General features: G+C 46.3%; 1 protein-coding gene across 12 annotated transcripts in view; it reads left to right on the forward strand.

Moving 5' to 3' along the window:
- Nucleotides 1–18208, forward strand: part of TANC2 (tetratricopeptide repeat, ankyrin repeat and coiled-coil containing 2) — a 290476-nt gene that overhangs the window by 257330 nt on the left and 14938 nt on the right. For all 12 annotated transcript variants that reach the window (XM_074891795.1, XM_074891797.1, XM_074891798.1 and 9 more), the window contains 8 exons: nt 567–689; nt 1747–1983; nt 3696–3881; nt 6040–6133; nt 11547–11680; nt 12140–12263; nt 17055–17230; nt 17935–18067. In XM_074891795.1, the coding sequence (XP_074747896.1) occupies nt 567–689; nt 1747–1983; nt 3696–3881; nt 6040–6133; nt 11547–11680; nt 12140–12263; nt 17055–17230; nt 17935–18067 (1207 nt within the window). The remainder of the gene's footprint in view (nt 1–566; nt 690–1746; nt 1984–3695; nt 3882–6039; nt 6134–11546; nt 11681–12139; nt 12264–17054; nt 17231–17934; nt 18068–18208) is intronic.

Genomic DNA, 18208 nt, shown 5'->3' on the forward strand with positions numbered 1-18208 from the left:
TTAACAGTTCTGTGCTCTGCCAATTAGTGTTGCTGGAAAAAGATGTCAGACCTTCCATATATTGCGTATAGCCTGATCATGGACGCCAGCAGGAAAAGGCTGGAGACAATCCGGTTTGAGATATGGGAATATTGTTCTAGGCTGTGGTTGAGACTTCCTTAATTTATCTTATTGTGAGCAGATTTTGTCATCTAGTCTAACCATATGAATAATAAGGAAACTTTGTGAATCAGTTCTGCCAAAAGAATGTGTACTTTATTAAAAAAAAAAAAAAAAGCAGCATGCTGTGCTCCTTAACACGACATTTTCTGAGGGTGTTGAATGGATTCAGGTTGCTCACAGTTTAATCCTGCCTTTCCTAGACCTTGGAGATGGCTACAGTACCTTTGCAAGTTATTTCCTAGATGCTTATTAATTCACTGCAAAGGTCAGATGTGGCAAATTGTCACATTATCTTGTGTGTGGCTGTTCGTTGAAACTCTTTGAAGTCCAAAGACCCAGGGGGATCTGCCCGGTGTATTTGAGCATATTGTGAGCTTGGACCTAAGTCATCTTTTCTTTTTCAGGGGCTGAGTAAAAAAGTTGGGGTATCTTCCTCCATCCTGCAAGGGCTTTGGATCTCCTACAGTACTGAAGGTCTTTCTATGGCTTTGGCATCTCTGAGAAATCTCTACACCCCAAACATAAAGGTACTGGAGGAGGAGGAGGAGGAGAGCTGGGGTGATTCAGAGCTCACACAAGAAGCTCCCAGAGACACGCAGCAACTCTGCGCAGTGTTTGCTGTAGCTGCCAGCCCGTGGCTGGGGTCCTACCCAGGCAGCACTAAGCAGCTTGCTGGGTGCTCGTCTTGAGCTGGGGAGAGGCCATCAGTTCCGCTGGGATTCTGTTACTGTCTGGGATGATCCCTCAACTTGTTCTACTGTGATCAGGAATCTCCTTTTAATGGGAGCAAGTAAATAGCAAATTTGTGCCCGTGCAAAACAGTTCACTGGTGTTTTTCTGCCCCAGAGATGTGGGATGTGACCGCTGGTGTTGGAATTTAACAGCCCCATAAAGGGCTCTGGCTTAGACAGGCACTAACTCGGAGGTGACGCCAAACAGTGGCACGTGCTCACATGCTTGTTCAGGCACTTCGTGCCCATTTGCATTGGTAAGGATGAATGTGTTAGCTTAAGTCACTCATCTGTACAGCAGAAAGGATTGCAGCGATTTCAAATTGTTCCTCATCTGGAAGGATGATTGCCTCAGCTCCTTCCTGTACAGCCTAAGTGAGCCCGGTGTCTGTCCCCATGTCCCTTCCTTTCCACTCTCTCCAGCATCAGGTAGAGCCTTTTCCACTGCTGCCAAGTGCAGAGGTCGCCGTGCAAAGCCAGCCCTAGAGAGGATCCCACAGGAAGGACAGTCAATCAAGTGACTCTCTCCAGCTGTGGGTTTTAATTTCCCATCCTTGTGCGAGAGATGCTGTGTCCCTCGCTGTTGCAGCTTGGCTGTGGTGACTTTGTTCTGAAATGAAGTGAGGCTGCACACTTCAAACCACTTACCAACCATTCAGGGGAAAGATTGAACTGTTCCTGCTACCTAAAATGGGACCATGTATTTGGCAAGCGTTACTCGGCGTTTTATGTCCTTTGCTATTTGCTTGGAAATGTGCAGAGAGCCCTGGTTTACATTCTGTCGTTGCCCTGGCAATAAACTAATGTCTCTCGGTAAAGCTCAACTAACAGGAGCTCTTCTCTCCCTGGGCAGGTCAGTCGGTTGCTGATTTTAGGAGGTGCAAACGTGAATTATCGGACTGAAGTTCTGAACAACGCCCCCATTTTGTGTGTCCAATCTCACCTGGGTTACACCGAGATGGTGGCTTTGCTCTTGGAGTTTGGGGCCAATGTAGATGCTGCTTCAGAAAGTGGCCTGACCCCCCTTGGCTACGCGGCTGCTGCTGGATTTCTAAGTATCGTCGTGCTGCTGTGCAAGAAACGGGCCAAGGTAAAGCGGCCGTGTTCCTCTAAAAGCTGGTTTAAAGTATTCCATGTTTATGCAAGACAGGGCACAAGCTGCAGGCAGGGTATGTAATGCTTGCTAAAGAATATCCTCCAGCAGATGAGGCCAGGATGCCGCTGCGGAGGGTTGGCTTTCTGCTAAAACGGCTTTGAAAATCTCTCGTTGACACCGAAGCTAAGTAACTCCTGAGAGTCTGTAATTAGTATTCTGGAATTCGGGTCTGAGGTAGGAACTGCCTAATTACGCTGCACTGATGACCTGTTGAAGGATGTTCTAGAGAAGTCCTTGAACCTCACAAGGTTAAAATGGTAACGTTGCTTTTGCAGCACGGAGCGTTCTTTAAATATCTCCTTGAGACACATTTTCCAAAAACTTCTATCAGACTTGTCCTAGAAAAATACCCTTTGTTTAGCTTTGTGGTGAGTGTTTGGAGTTTTAATTGTATATAATGAGTCAAGTTTAAATATTTTGTTGAAGAAGAAAATTGTGCTGATTTTTGAAGTGGCGCCTCCTGGAAACAATTTGTGGTTTCTCTATATGTTTAGCTTCAGCTCAAAAAGCAAAATATGGGTTTGTATAGTTTTGGTATGAAAGTCAGGATGACTGAGGGACCTGTTTAGATCTTGCTGTGTTGGCTGTAATAATGCAAAGATAGTATGAAGGCAAAAAAGAATTCTGCTTTTGTTGGGATATTTTGAGAGAGTTGAGTGGCTCCCTGACACTCGTTCGTAAGCATTCCGTCTCCAAGAACAGGAATATTTAGGCTACACAATGCAATGCAAAAGTCCTGCCACTCATAGCTTTCCTTGAGTATCCCTAACTGTAGTGAGGAGATACCCCAAAACCAGCTGGGTTTAGTTTGAAGGCTGAGGTGTTTGATTCTGGCTCAGAAAACTGCAGCACTGATTCCTGCAGAAGTTGAGAAATTAGAAATATTAATATATTAATAATGTTAATGTATTATATGATAAATATTTCTCATCTTATGTATTACATAACTATAATTACTATTAGTAGAATGTATCAAAGTAATATGTGCAGAGCGCTGAAGGGGTTAACCAGGAGGAGGACAGTAGCTGATCTGTTTTCTCCAAGTTACTGGTATTGGGAAAGGACCTAGAAATCCCAGCTGCTGTATTCAGACATCGAGTGAAAACCATGCTCCCTCCTGAAAACCACCCAGATAAGTTCCTACAGGGCTGCCAGGCGCGATCTCTGTTTCCTCTTGACTTCACGTTGGGTTCACGTTGTGCGTTCGACTGCAGGCTGAGGCACTTCGGTGTCTCTTAAAAGAAATGGCATCTGGAAAACGAGCTCGTTTTCCTTTTGTGGATTTGGATAAAGGAGATGATACCAGTGTGTATGATTTCAATCCGCAAGAAAACACAATTGCTGGACTTCAGGACACAAAGGGAAAAATGCTTTTGCAGTCTTTGAGTCTGAAGAAAACTGAAGAAAGCTGAAAAAATAATGGTAACTTACCCAAAGCAAACACTTGTGGCCAAGTGGATGCCTAAGCCTGGGGCAGAGTTGCTTTGGGAATGGTTGTTTTCTGGTCGTGGAAGGGATAGTTTACCAGAAAAATGCACATATTGCACACGTGGCATTATTTTGAAACCAGGGCTGGAAACTCTGAAGAAACTAAAGACATTTTGCCCATGATTTGGCTTAATTATATTTTATCATCTCTTCTCAAGGTGGATCATTTGGACAAAAACGGTCAGTGCGCTCTGGTTCACGCTGCTCTCAGAGGACACTTGGAGGTGGTGAAATTCTTGATCCAATGCGACTGGACCATGGCTGGGCAACAGCAGGGAGTGTTTAAGAAGAGCCACGCCATCCAGCAAGCCCTGATCGCCGCGGCCAGCATGGGTTACACCGAGGTGAGACCTACCAGCACATCGCTGCCTCTGCAGGGTGGGAAACCAAGGGTTGACTATATTTCCTAGCCAAAACGTTGACCAAAGAGGGTCTTGGAGGTGGAGTCAGTACTTCTGTCTTACTCTTCCTCCCCTTCCCATCCCAGGCAGTGGGGTTCACAGATCTCTTGGCAAACCCCGTGGTCTGGGCAGGCGTCCAAGAAGAGTAACAAGCCTTTATGTTGTTGGAATAAACCTTTAAGCAAGGGTGGATAACCAGCGTGTTGCTTACGCCGCTCCTCCAGCGCTGTTAGGGGAGTGTGAGAACATGTAGCTTTGGACTGGATGCTGCAGAGAGAGAAGAGCTGAAGATCATCCTCCTATCACACTGATAAATATTTGTGATGTGGAAAATGATGTATGCTTTTCCTACTGAGAAGCAGTCTTTGAGGATCTTTGCTCAGTTGAGCTCCTCTCATTTACTTGAGTTTAGATTTTGCTTTTGTTAAGCGTAATCCATGAAAACATAGGTAATGTGCTCAGATCAGAGGAGCTAATTAAAAAAAGCTGGGAAATTCTTATTAGCTAAGTGACTGTGAGTTGAACCAATTAGAAGCAGATGTGACTTCAAAACCATAAAGGTCTGCACACCGAGAACATAATTTGTAACAGGGGACAGAACTTTTAAAATGGGAATTTCCCCCCAGATAATACTGGTCACCTTTATAATGTATAGAAAGGAGTTTTGGAATTGTTTAATGTTTCTGTTGTACCATAAAAGGTACATGGCTGCTTATAGAAAGTACTCCAAGTCCCTGTTTTGAGGTGTTTGCAGTCACAAGAGATGCAAGCTGATTATTACTTTGCTGGTTTTCTCCGACTTTGGTGATAAAACAAATAATTTAGCATGTTTGTAAAGGGATCTTAATCACTGGTAGAGCCACACTGGAGACCTTGCTGTGATTATACCCTGACGTAACCATAATAGACATAGCTTCAGGCTTTAGTCAGGCAACACGAGATCTGCTGAGCAGTACAGCACCCGGCTGGGGGGTCAGCCGAGTGCACGGGGGTTTGTTACACCAAGCTCACACTCTCCCGTCAAGGCAGCATCATCCACAGTAGATGCTTGTGTGTAAGTGTCACGGGCATCTCTCCAACAGCATCGTCCACAGAGGCACTCTCCTGGGTTTCTGCTTCCCCCTGTGCCACTGTCCTTCCCAACGTCCCGTTTAGCACTAGAGCATCACTGGCAGGTCATGGGAAAATGGCACTTGTCACCAAAATCCCTGCTCCCCTGTGCTGGTGCCTCTCTCAGGCTGTGCCCACAGGCAGCTGCAGGCAGTGGAACAGGCATGGCTTCCTCCCAGGTACTCAGAAAATGCTGGTTGTAGCCTAGATCCCAGCAGGTAGTTGTTTCTCCTAGAAAAACGTCTCTGTCCTTCAGTCACTAAAGTAAAATCTCCATTTTCTTCTTAGCCTCTTGCTTTCTTGCATCATGATCCAAACACTGAAATTTTCTGCCAATTTTCACTCAATTAAATCCTTTAATTTACCCTTTAAAGAAGTTAATTTGCTTCTCTGGGGTTTCAAGCATCCACAGCTGGAAGAAAAATATAGTGGAAATCTTTTTAACAGTCTGCCCAAAAACGATATTTGCTAGAAAGGAGCTAATAGTTTCTGGAAGTAACTTCATCTTGGCTGGAGTTTAAGATAATGAAGAGGCTAACGATTATAACTGCACCATTACATCACTTGCCCGTGACTCAGTTTCCCCAACAGTAAAAGGGGACGATCATACTCACTGCACCCCTCGGGGTGAGAGTCGATGCTGCTGGGCACGCCGGGGTCTCTCAGTGGTTACGGCAGCCGTAGCCGCGGCGAAGGCGCGTCCGCTGCACGCGCCGGGTCAGCTGTAGCAGAGCAGACACAGCTATAAGGAACTGGTGCTACAAAGGCTCATCATCTGCAGTCGTATCAAGACACTCGCGTTGGGTTTTTTTCGCTTGTACAGGGCAGCAGGCTCAGTGATTGATCTCTGGAAGAATATTTACTTGAGCTCAGGGTGCCAGGCAGAGATTGTTCCTTTTCCTCTGTGTATTCAGAGCAGCTCGTGTTAAGATGTCAGCAGTTTATATATAACGCATCCAAGTTCGTGAGCTGACATGTCATTTTGTTTTAGATTGTCTCCTACCTGCTCGATCTTCCAGAAAAAGACGAAGAGGAGGTGGAGCGAGCACAAATCAACAGCTTTGACAGCCTTTGGGGAGAGACAGGTGATTTCTGTAGACGCTGTAGCTTCTTCTTGCATGTTTGTGTTTGTATTTATGGGCTTCCCATCACCTGATGCATCCCTGATCCCTGGCATTGTTTTGATGAAGGGAGAAGGATCGATCAGTTCTGCTGATTTGATTTCGGGTGATTTACAGGTGCCAGGGTAGAGTCTGCACTCAGCTTAAGTAAAACAGAGAAGTTTGGGGCTTGAAAATCCTGAGCTTCTGCAGCTCCTGGCACTTTTCAGGAGCATACAGGCATGCAGCATCTCTGACAACCAGGCCACTAATTTCTCTGAAACATTTCACATTAAGTTAGATGGACACAAAAGTTCTGCTCTTTGTCTCACGATATTGGGCATGTTTATCCACAGCATCTCCCTGTTTCTCTCTCCCCTCCCCTGTTACATGCAGCACCATGACTGTTAAATTATCCATTGGTTTTCTGAAAACTTCTCGTTATTTAGCACCTGGTAATTAAACAAATGTCCTTTTGTGCAATACTACATTTTTATATTGATGGGTGTAATACAGAAGCCCTGCTTTCCAGACTTATATGAAAACAAAAGCAGCCATTCACCCCTTCCACTCCACAGATACGAAACGCGCTATCATCTCCAATTCTTGAGATATTCAAACTTAGAGTTGTTAGTTTTTAACTCCAATGACCTCATAACTATTACCCACTGTCTTTTGTACTCAACTCACTAATCTCCTTGCATCACTGGTAATGTTCCTGTCAAGTTAATACACCAAGGTAATGTTCCTGTCTGGGTAACGGAGCACTGATTTTGATTCTGTCAGCTTTGTTTAAAAATGACACGATCCAAGGGTACAGGCAGTGGCTGGCGTGTGGCTTGGTCTTTGGTCAGGTTGTTTCTGGCTGGAAGCGGGGGACGGGAAAAAACTGGGTTATATTTTGAGCTGATTCACGCACCGTACATTCGAAAATGTAGCCATATTAGAGCCTTGTATCGAATGGAGTCTATCAGAAAGTGTTGCCCCTGAGCTTTGAAGGACAAAGCTGGAGGGATGAGTCGTCCCAGCAGGGAGCCTGCCCGGTGGCCGGGCTGCTCTGAGCCACTTGTGGGCCTTTAGGGCAGGAGTCAGCTCCTGCACCCACGGGGACATAACTGAGTAGCAAGGCCATTGTGCCATTATTAGCAGAAATAAGGGCAACATATACAAATAAGCAATTTAAAAGTTCCCCTAGGGTGTCATGGGAGAAAAAAGAAATTGGATATGGAATTAGTCAAATGAACTGAATGAGCATTGTAATAGGACAACGGCTTTGCTGTCAGTGAGCTCACAGTGGCGACCAGGCCAGAGACAGCTCATCCGAAATGTTCTCTGGTGTTTGGGGCCTGAGGGCTAACTTGTAAATAGGGTGGTGATCCAGATGCCTTCAGAGTTTGATCAAAAGCCACTAAGACGTTTCCCTGCAATGTAACCTCATGGACAGCATCAAATACTACAGATACGGCTTCTTGAGTTAAGATAGTCCTGGGTTGTCTGGATGAATCTGGCTAAGTCTGGTATAAAGCCATAGGCATTGTCTGAACTGGTGTCTAAACCCTGCCCATCCCTGGGGCTCTGCCTTCGCAGGTCACGACGTCCTGCTCAGCCGTGCTCCCCAGTCTGAAAGCTGAGCACTGCTCTCTTCTCCATGACAAAGTCCAGCTCTTCTCTTTCCTCGTGTCCTGGGCAGTTCTGCTGTTCCCAGCCTGCTTGTTTCCTCAAGGATGCTTCAGCCAAAGCCTTCTCCATCTCTGCTGTCCCCCTTCCCATACCTCTCCCCCTGGCAGTGCCAAAAGCTGGACTCACACAGAATCTGGGAGTTTCCCTGTCTGAGGGGGGTTTCTGAGTAACCAGGATAGTTGAGAACATGGATTTGTGATTTTCAAATTGTACACAAATTGAGAAGCCATCTCAAAGGAACACCCATACATCTCATTAAAATTGGTGGTAAGTAAGATGGGAAAATGAGCAAAAATGACTCAACCACTGAATTCAGCAGTCTTTTGTCCTGTCACTGGCAGGACAAGTTTATATGGATCTCAAGACTGCCTTTCACATTGTTTTGTTATTATTTTCCCAGAAGTAAATGGCAAGTTTAGATCAATTTGAAGAGAAATGCTGGTTTCCACCTAAAAATAGCAATCTGCTCTAAAAATCTGAATCATGTCTTTTTTGATACTTGTTGCTTGTGTATCTAATCTTCCACAGAGCAGAGCTGACTGCCTGGCTTAGTGATATCAGCCTGATATCATCCAAATGGCAGTGCCAAGTTACATCATAAGTTTAGGAATTGCTGACAGCACACTATAGCCAACTCCAGATGGAATATTTCCCTCTGGGACAAGACTAATATCAAAACCCAGCACAAAAGTATCTGAGTCACTTGTAATAACTCCATCAGAGTTGGAGGTGCAAAGAACGACTCCATCAAACTGCATTTGTCTTGCTGCCAGGCTGTGAAGCAGATACATGTGCCGTATAGGAGCAATTTAATGATTCCTTCTCCAGATAAAGTTGTTTTTTCTCTAGGAAAACAGACATGCTCTGCACAACAGCAGAGGCAGAATGTGCCGTTGCAGATCCCTGGTGTTGGAGACTGTGGCTTGCCTGACGTTGCTCGCTGACGGAGGGGGGCACGTCCACACCTGAAACTTGTCTCAGGTTTTGTTTTGAGCTGTGTTTTGAGAAATGCAGCAACTGTTTTATGGCATTTATGCCAAGACTTTGTTATTGCACGGTGAGTTGTTCTCCTGGCACTACGTCCTCATGGAAAAGCTGCAAAATGAATGTTCCTGTTTTCCAGCCCAGGATCCTGGTCGCTGCTCCTCGGCTGAGCTTGGTGGACTCGCCTTGCTCATGCTGGGCCACAGGAGCTCTCTGGCAGACAGTAAAACTTCAAACAAAACCATTTCCATTTCTCTCATTTCCTCTCATTACCTTTCCTTGGCTTTTCCAATCTCCTTTCAACACACAGACGCAGCTTTACCTTGTGTTGTGGGTTTTTTGGAGACTAATGGCTCTTGTAAGGCACATTGGTGATGTCAGAAACCAGTTGGTAAGTCCATCTACAGAGTGCTAAAAGGTTTAAATAAGCAGGTACTTCTAGAATTTTTCCTAAAGTAATTTAATTGAGCTTTTGGGCTTGGACAGTTGGACAGCAGGCACAGGAGAGCGCTCTGGGCTTGAGGTGACCAGCAGTGGAGCTGGAGCTTGGGGATGTCGGAAGCCGCTTTGGTTAGAAGGCTGGAGAGACGGGGGTGAGGCACCTGTATTCTGAGCAGCAGCAGAGTGCCCAGCTCACTGCAGCTGGAGGGACCACGGTGGGTTATCTAGTCCAACCTTCTGTTCAAATACAGACACTGATGAAGTCTGGGTGTACCTCAGTGAATTGGTCTCCTGGGGTCCAGCTGGACTCAGCTCCTTTCACCCCTCAGAGGGTTTCTCCATTTCTGAAGATAGATGCTTAGATAACTGTGCATTATACAAGACAAGCTTAGATGGGTTTCTCTCCTCAGCAGGCAGCAAATCCAGGTCATCAATGTGGAACCTTCCTGAAGCAGCAAGGTCTGAGTGCTCAGTAGCACAAAAGCTTTTGAGCTGCCGTTGAGTTGGAGCTGCAAAGGACAGGCTGGAGCTACATGCCCACACCAGTTGCTTTGACCCTGAGGAACAGAGTAGCAAAAAGACATGTCAGTCCAGGCAGAGTGGATTGCAAGGCAGAGTGGAGTATGGCCACGGACCAAACCGTCCTGCTTCAGTAAAGTCTTTTCCAAAGAACATTTCATGGTGAACACCAAACACTTTGGTGTTTTACAGTATTTTCGTTGTTGCAAACATAAGTCATTTTGACGTGAAGTACCTCAAATTAACCTGCAGCATTTCAAGTGCAGGCAGGTTTAGAAATAGAACCCAAAGCCCTGCATACCGATCCCTCTGCCGTGCACATTACACACAGTCCTCCTTCTATATTTGTAGCTTACGTTTAAAACCCACATGGATCTGATTATAGATTTTGCAGTATGTTCTGCTTGTGGCAGCAAGATGATTTTTCTTTTAACTCTTGGTGTCTCTCAACCCCAGGAGAAGAGAACTCAACCATAATGTGAAACAGAATAGAGAATTAATTAAATCCCCCAACATTAACAGTGTTGCAGTTGGAAACCCATCAACACCTCGTAATCAACCATCCCACAGAAATGTACTTCAAAGAAAAAACAAGCTACGTCAGTTAGAAATAGACTCCCACCTTCTGCTCAAACTCCTACCAGAAGCAGCAGAGCATCGAGCCAGAGGAGCTGTGCTGAAGTGCACAGAAAGTTAGGGAGAGAAGGGAGGAACTGAAAAGTCTAAAATTAATACCAAAGACGAGTCAAAGGCAGGTCCTGCACTTGGAACTATTTTCAGATTGAATGTGTTTTTTCTAACCCAGCCATACTTTCTGAGGTAACAGAGCACGTTTTGTGAGGGAAAGAACTGTCAGGTGTTACTTCCACCCACCTGTAATACTGTGAGCATCTGTAATACTGGAAACGAGAGGTAATTTTGGTTTTACACAAACACCCTTGATGGTCAGATCAGTCTGGCCAGAAACAAAGCCCAGAATTAGCATTTTCCTTGGAGAACAGGTGAAGATATTCTTGCCATTTTTGCTTTCCAGTTGTTTCCCTGGTTTCAGAGATCTACAGGCTAAAGTGGGATATTAACAATACAAGTCCTCCATCTGAATTAGCTGCTCTGTGCTTGTTTGGACAGAGAAAAGCCACAAATCTGACTGACATCCAGTGCCTGGCAGGGATCTGTCAGTGCCTCCGGCTTGATCCCTCTGTTGTAGTCAGGGTGGAATGAGTCAAGGACAGGTTGCAGAAGATTTTGTCAAGACAACACATACCTAAAGACCTGTGTTTTCTCTGGATGTTGTGCCCGTACTAAGACACACTCAGTCTTGCAGCCTGTGGCTTTTGCAGTAGGGAAACCTGCAGGAGGCACAGGGAGAAATGGTGAAGGTTTCACGTGACAAGGCTCTACATTTCTTTGCAGCAACACCTTGGACCTCAGTCACACGCCTGTAGATTATTTTATGCTTACTGCGGTTCTCATCCAGTTTCACTGCAACTTGCAGACAATAATAGAAGCTGATTGTCCCAATCAGACTCTTTCTGTGACATTATGAGATCTTTTCATGGAAGAGTTGACCTTTGAAGTAAATTAAAATGGCAAGTAAGAGCTAGAACTGTACTGATCCAGCCCATTTTCTGTGTTTATTTTGCCTGCTGTAAGATACGTTTGGCGTTTCAGGCACCATCGCTTTGGTATCCAGCAGAAAGACCTATCTCCAGATGGGAAAAAGCTCCATGGAGTGTGTGGCTCTTTCCCTTCAATGCTTTTCTCTCTCCTCCAGCTCTGACGGCGGCGGCCGGGCGGGGGAAGCTGGAGGTCTGCCGGCTCCTCCTGGAGCAGGGTGCCGCGGTGGCACAACCCAACCGCCGCGGGGTCGTTCCCCTCTTCAGCGCCGTGAGACAGGGCCACTGGCAGGTGAGCGGGTTCCTCGTGCCACCGGGATGGCCTGAAATGTTGGGTCAAGGCCATCCCTTCCATCTTGCTGAAATACGGGTGAAGACAAACTCCAACTCTTCTGGGTAATGATCAGAGTGAGAACTGGTGACATTGATGCTTCAAACACCCCCAGCTCTTGCTGACTACAGACAACTCTTGCTTAAGTGCTGTGTTATCTCACCGTCGGGGAGGTAAATGGGATGCTCTTGACTTAAAAGGCCATTTTTCCTGTCCTTATACCTCTGTTGCTTCTCCTATGCCCTGATCTTGCAGCAGTAACCCCCGAGGCACCATGCCTTGGGGGGTGAGGTTTCAAGACATGGTGACCGCTCTGCTCTTCCTTGGCTCTGGTTTCTTCCCAGCTGGGTCTCTACATACAACATGTGTTCCCAGCTGGGTCTCTACATACAACGTGTGTTCTCACTTTGTGTGTTGCAGATCGTAGATCTCTTGCTCACGCACGGCGCTGATGTGAACATGGCAGACAAGCAAGGGCGGACGCCGCTGATGATGGCTGCATCTGAGGGACATCTGGGCACAGTGGAGTTCCTGCTTGCACAAGGTTAGAGCACGTGCTTGGAAGTGTGTTGGAGACCAGCCACGGCGGGTCCCACTGCACTGTCTCCTGCACAGCTGGAGTTTGTAATGTCAGGGTAGGGATTGTAATCCCACCGCTGGATCAGGCGGTGGGAGAGGTTCTCAGCACTGTGTCCAATTTATTGGAGAAACAAGACTAGAGTAGTCATAGCGTTAATCTTGGCTATTAGTTTTGTTGTCTGTGTTTGGTGCTCACAGCTTCAAAACCACACATTTGAGTTAGAAAATAACATATCACAGGTGCTTTGAGCATTGAGTTAAGAATATGCCCTTGAACCGTGCTTGGAGCTTTCCCCTTAGACAAAAAAAATCACCAAGTGATGTGATTGAACCATCAACATTACCATGGATGAGGCAGGCAAGACTCAACCACAGGACCAGAGTTTGGGACACATTTTAACACTTCCATTTTTAGCTCTAGTATTGTTGCCCACATTTTTGACACCATCATCAGGAAGGTAAGGCCCTGGCACAGGCAAGGATTTGGTGTATTTGTTGACAATAAAACAGAATTGAAGGTAGTCTGCTCTTCAGCTTTGCACTCACAGATTGACTTTGCTCAGTACTTTTAGTGTCTAATAACTCTCCTTCACTAGGAGTTACTCAGTCAACAGGAACATGTTTCAGTTTTACTCATTTCTGCTGTACGTGTTTGAGGTGAGTCAGAACAAAACGCTGCCTGCAACCTGTGTGAACACGATTATTTCTTACTTCTGTAGTTCCTTAGAGATTGCTTTTTTTTTTTTTTTTTTGGACAAATAGCCATTGGTTGGTTGGTTGGTTGGTTTGGGTAATTTTCCATTATTTTTTGGCTAGAAATAGCTTTTAATTCTTGTATTGTTATTTGATATTTTTATTTCAGGTAAGATCCCTCTTTGGGAAGGGATATTTTCTTCGTATCGTAAGTGACTGTGTCTGACCTCTTAGCCAAAATGTGAGACACTTGAATATTTTACGTAGTAGTTGTAAGAACATTTTTTCACTGTAAAATTGCCAGGCTTCCAAGAACAACTTTCTCATTGTCTGTCTGTCCTGTGCCACAGGCCAGTGGGATCCTTGCTGTTCAGTGCTGTAACCTGCGTAGGGATGTGTCAGAGATCAGTTTGAGACATGAGTTTCTTAGGAATTAATTCTTCTCTGGTGTTCTGTTTTTTTAAAAATTTCATATTTAACGCTCTCCATGTTTGAGTTGTAGCGTGGCCTCCTTTGCAGCTTGACTGAATCTGTGTAAAAGGCTTAAAATGCCAGACTTGAGAACTGTGCATGTTGCTTAAGACTGACTGTTTCAGTGGAGGATGAAAATACCAGATAATCTGATTTTGGCTATGGGATCACCAGCAAATGCTCATAATGTTTCCCTGGCTCTTTGGACACTGAGAGCTCAAGAAGTCAAAATTTGAAAATCTTCTTTACTTTAAAAGGTCCATTCTTCTAAATAGCTTAATAAACTCCACTAAATATGCTATAACACATGGTCCTGAGAAGTTAGCTCAAGCCTGGGCAGAGTACAGTGATATATGGTGTATTTTAATTAAAATGGCTTTGACGATCCTGTTCAGTGTTTCATTAAAATCGAAGTGTGTGAATCATAAGCCATAAGCATTAATTAGTGTGTTGCAAAGCAAATCTCATTTGACTGTACTTGATTAACACAGTCAGCGTTTGTAAACACTTTTTATTAACCAAGTTGCAATCATCAATCAATTTGAAATCCAAATTTTTAGAGTTACCTACTGCTCTCACTTAACACCCAGAGGTAACTACGGACATGTGAACGGTGAATTAAACTTTCCTGGTAGCAGCTCTGCTAAAGGTGATATTTATATGGGTCTGTGTTACACAAAGCAAAATAAATCTTGATGCTCATTCTGTTTGGAGACAGCTTGATTCTGAAACTCGTTTTCCTGCAAAAATCAATCCCTCTATGCTTTTGCCACCTTGGGGTCCATGGTACATGTGGATGCTGCTCCTTGCTGTCTCTTTTGTGCCTCTGACACACTGAGCCTTGTCCCCGTGGGGGCAAACCCTGCCTGGGCACCACAGCTTTGGGTGCAGCCTCTGTACCGAAAGGGTCCGACCATCCTGGCCACTCCCTGCTGCTTTTTGATGCTCCAAGTGTCAGTTGTTTCTTCTTTTCTCTAGCTGGCTGCTGTGGTTTAATTCCAGCCAGCAACTAAGCACCACGCAGCCGCTTGGTCGCTCCTCCCCCACAGTGGGATGGGAGGAGAATCTGGGAAAAAAAAAAAAAAAAAAAGTAAAACTCATGGGTTGAGATAAGAACATTTTAATGACTAAATTTTAATAATAATAATGAAAATTAATAGAGCAAAAAGAGAAATAAAACCCCAGAAAACACAAGTGATGCACAATGCAGTTGCTCCCCACCCGCTGACCGATGCCTGAGCAGGGATCGGCCCCTCCCAGCCAACTCCCCCCAGTTTCTATACTGGGCATGACGCCCTATGGTATGGAATAGCCCTTTGGCTAGTTCGGGTCAGCTCTCCTGGCCAGCTTCTTGTGTACCTCCTCCCTGGCAGAGCACAGGAAACTGAAAAGTCCTTAACTTAGGGTAAGCGCTACTTAGCAACAACTAAAACATCCCTGTGTTATCAACATTATTCTTACACAGAATCCAAAACATAGCACTGTACCAGCTACTGGGAAGAAAATTAACTCTATCCCAGCCAAAACCATGACACTGGTTCATTGTTGTGTGCCTACTGGATAACATTAAATCATAAACTCGTGCATTTAGCCAGTTAATTGCTTTAGGGAAGGAGCAGCCCAGCCCTTCCCAGAACCAAGCTGGGTTTACCCAGACAAAATGTTTCCCACTGCAGCAGGGATCAGTCCCGTGAGGTCACCTTAAGCCACTTGCCCTCGAAACCACTTTGTTTCACATTTGACTGCCTTAATGCTGAGTAGGTCAGAGATCCCCGAAGGAGCGAAAGATGCCTTCAGAGTCAAGCAGAGGGTCTGCTGGGAGCCACGTCTGCGTCAGGAGCTCGGCGCTTCTGCGGAGGTCGTGCCCAGCCTGCCTCAGAGCAGTGTTTTGGCATTTCTGAAGCAGTGCACATTGTCCGCTCGCTTAGACCTTCAGCTTGCATTGCTGCAGTGATACCTTGAAGTCTGTGCCTGTCACCCTGTGGTGTGCCTCTTCTGCTGGACTGGGAGGAGAGTGGGAAGGTTGAGTGACGATGTGGCTTTCCAGTCTTCCCTCTTATTGCAGCTTTTTCACCTGCTCCAGAGGAGTCAGAGGGAAAACATAAGAGAGGACTTTGATGGTTTGATTGCAAGAAAGTAGTTGGTACAAATAAGAAGGTATTAAACGAGGCTTTATCTTGTTTGCTGAGCAGAAGTTGGCCTTAGGTCAGTTGAGGATCATCTGGAGGGCTTTCACAGAGCTTCAGAAGGGCTCCTGGGTGCAGCGTGGGCAACGTGAGAGAAGGCTGGCAAGATGTTGGGAGTTTATGTTGTCATCCCTTAGCTTGTACATTTGCAGCCAGTGTCCCTCCTTGGCACACCAGATTTCCCCAGCCATCGTTTGCCACCTCCCTCGCTGGCACTCCACGCTGCAGTTCGCGGGCATGCGGCGAGCAGGATGCTGTGGCTGTGCTGAGAGCTCTGGGCGGAGGTTTCTGAACGTATCCCAAGCAAATGTTCATGTGTTGTGCTCCTCCGCAAACAAAAAGTTGTGCAAGCTGGAACGCTTATCAGTTTGCTTATCATCTGGGCGATGTGTGCTAACCGGGGGATACGTCAGCTGGGGTGAACGGGAAGGTTCAGGAAATTCACATTACTCCCCCACTTGCTGAGCTTTCTGGAGCCAGTGAAGATCTCATGCTGGGCGGTTTAGAGTTTACCTACAGGAGAAAAATACTGCAGCAGCAATTCATCGCAGCCTGCTGGCAGGAGCATCCCGCAGGTACCCGCAGTTCCTCAGAGGAGCAGAGCTGATACGAATCTGTTCTGCACGCTCGAGAGCCAGAGCCCTGCCTGTGCCATGGCAACAGGAGTTGTCTTCATGCCACGAAGAGGAGTGTTCACTTAATGCTGCTGTTCAGATCTCATATGCGCATCCATATGCCATATGAAGCAATACTGACCCGTTGGTATGGCAGCGCGATTTCTTCATCCAAGAAAATGTCAAGTCCCTCTCTCCTTGGCTTGCAGTTGGCAGTAGTTTATCCCACAACGCTGTATTTATATTGGGTAAAGTTCAGGGAGAAATACTGCTGGAAATTGTGTCGATTTGGGTAAAGGGGAGGGGAATGAAGAGGGGAAAATATGTGCTTTTTTAGAAGAACGGAGCTGAATTGACTTAGTTCCCCTTGGTACACCATGACCTGCTGAAACAGCAAAATGGTCTTCATCTCTGACTCACACAGGCTGGAATGGGATTTTGATTAAAAAACAAACAAAAAAAACACAGTTAAAAAGGAAGATTGATGTCTCAGATGAGGGATGTCAAATCCACCCTGCTGCTCAGAAGATGTTTGCCAGAAAAGCCTACAGAGCTAGGTGCGAAAAAGTTTGCAGCTTGGTGTGAATAAACTCATTTGCCACAGTTCCTATCAGTGCATTTGAAGTTGCCATGGAGGGTGGGGATCTGTGGTGGGAGAAATGTTAATAAAGTAATTAATAATTATGTAAATAGCTCTCTAAAAATAAGCTTTCATTGCTAAGTGGGTGGTTTGTTGTATCGTAGTGCTCGACAGCAGAGAGCCCTCAAGTGAACTGACACTTGTTCTTTCAGGTGCCTCCATTTCTCTAATGGACAAGGAGGGCTTGACAGCCCTCAGCTGGGCCTGTCTGAAGGGACATCTCGCCGTGGTGCGTTCCCTGGTGGAGAACGGAGCTGCCACCGACCACGCGGATAAAAACGGACGCACTCCGCTGGACCTGGCAGCTTTCTACGGCGATGCAGAGGTGGTGAGTGGCCTGTAATACGTGCCGAAGAGCGGCTGAGGGAACTGGGGGGGTTTAGTCTGGAGAAGAGGAGGCTGAGGGGAGACCTCCTGGCCCTCTGCAACTCCCTGAAAGGAGGGTGCAGAGAGGGGGGATGAGTCTCTTGAGCCAAGGACCCAGCGGCAGGCCAAGAGGGAATGGCCTCAAGCTGCGCCAGGGCAGGGTCAGACTGGCTCTTAGGAAGGATTTCTTTGCAGAAGGGGTTGTTGGGCGTTGGAATGGGCTGCCCAGGGCAGGGGGGGAGTCCCCATCCCTGGAGGGGTTGAAGAGTCGGGTTGAGCCAGCGCTGAGGGATCTGGTGGAGTTGGGAACGGTCAGGGTGAGGTTCATGGTTGGACTGGAGGAGCTTCAAGGGCTTTTCCAACCTAGATGAAAATTTAAAAAAAAAAAAAATTAATTTAAAAAAAAGAAAACAGGCAATTGGTGTAAAAGCCTTAAAATAGTACGGTTCAGCTTGATGTAGCCATAAGCATGGAGAGTCCTGGCCCTCCATACGTGCAGGTGCTTCCCCAGAGTATAGCACATGAGACTGATGTCCCCTCAGACCCTATAGAGGTGGTTTTAGCCCACGCAGCGGAGCAGAGCAAGTTTTTGCTGGTTGTATATCCCCAGCGGTGTGCGAAGTTCTCGCCCAGGAGCAGAACTGACTGTTGTGCTTTTTGTTGCAGGTTCAGTTTCTGGTGGACCATGGGGCCATGATTGAGCACGTTGACTACAGCGGGATGCGCCCCCTCGACAGGGCAGTGGGGTGCCGCAACACCTCGGTCGTCGTCACTCTCCTGAAGAAAGGAGCAAAGATAGGTAGGGACCAGGGGACAATCCGCTGTCGGCTCTGTGCTTAGGCTGGACTCCGAGCAGTGGGGCTGGCTTCCTAGAAAATCTGAGTGTAACACAGAGGCAGCCTCAGCCCCAGCTGCTGCTTCGTACTCCGAAAGCAGCCGG

This window comes from Strix uralensis, chromosome 22 (genome assembly GCF_047716275.1).
Source record: "Strix uralensis isolate ZFMK-TIS-50842 chromosome 22, bStrUra1, whole genome shotgun sequence".
NCBI classification, from domain to species: Eukaryota; Metazoa; Chordata; class Aves; order Strigiformes; family Strigidae; genus Strix; species Strix uralensis.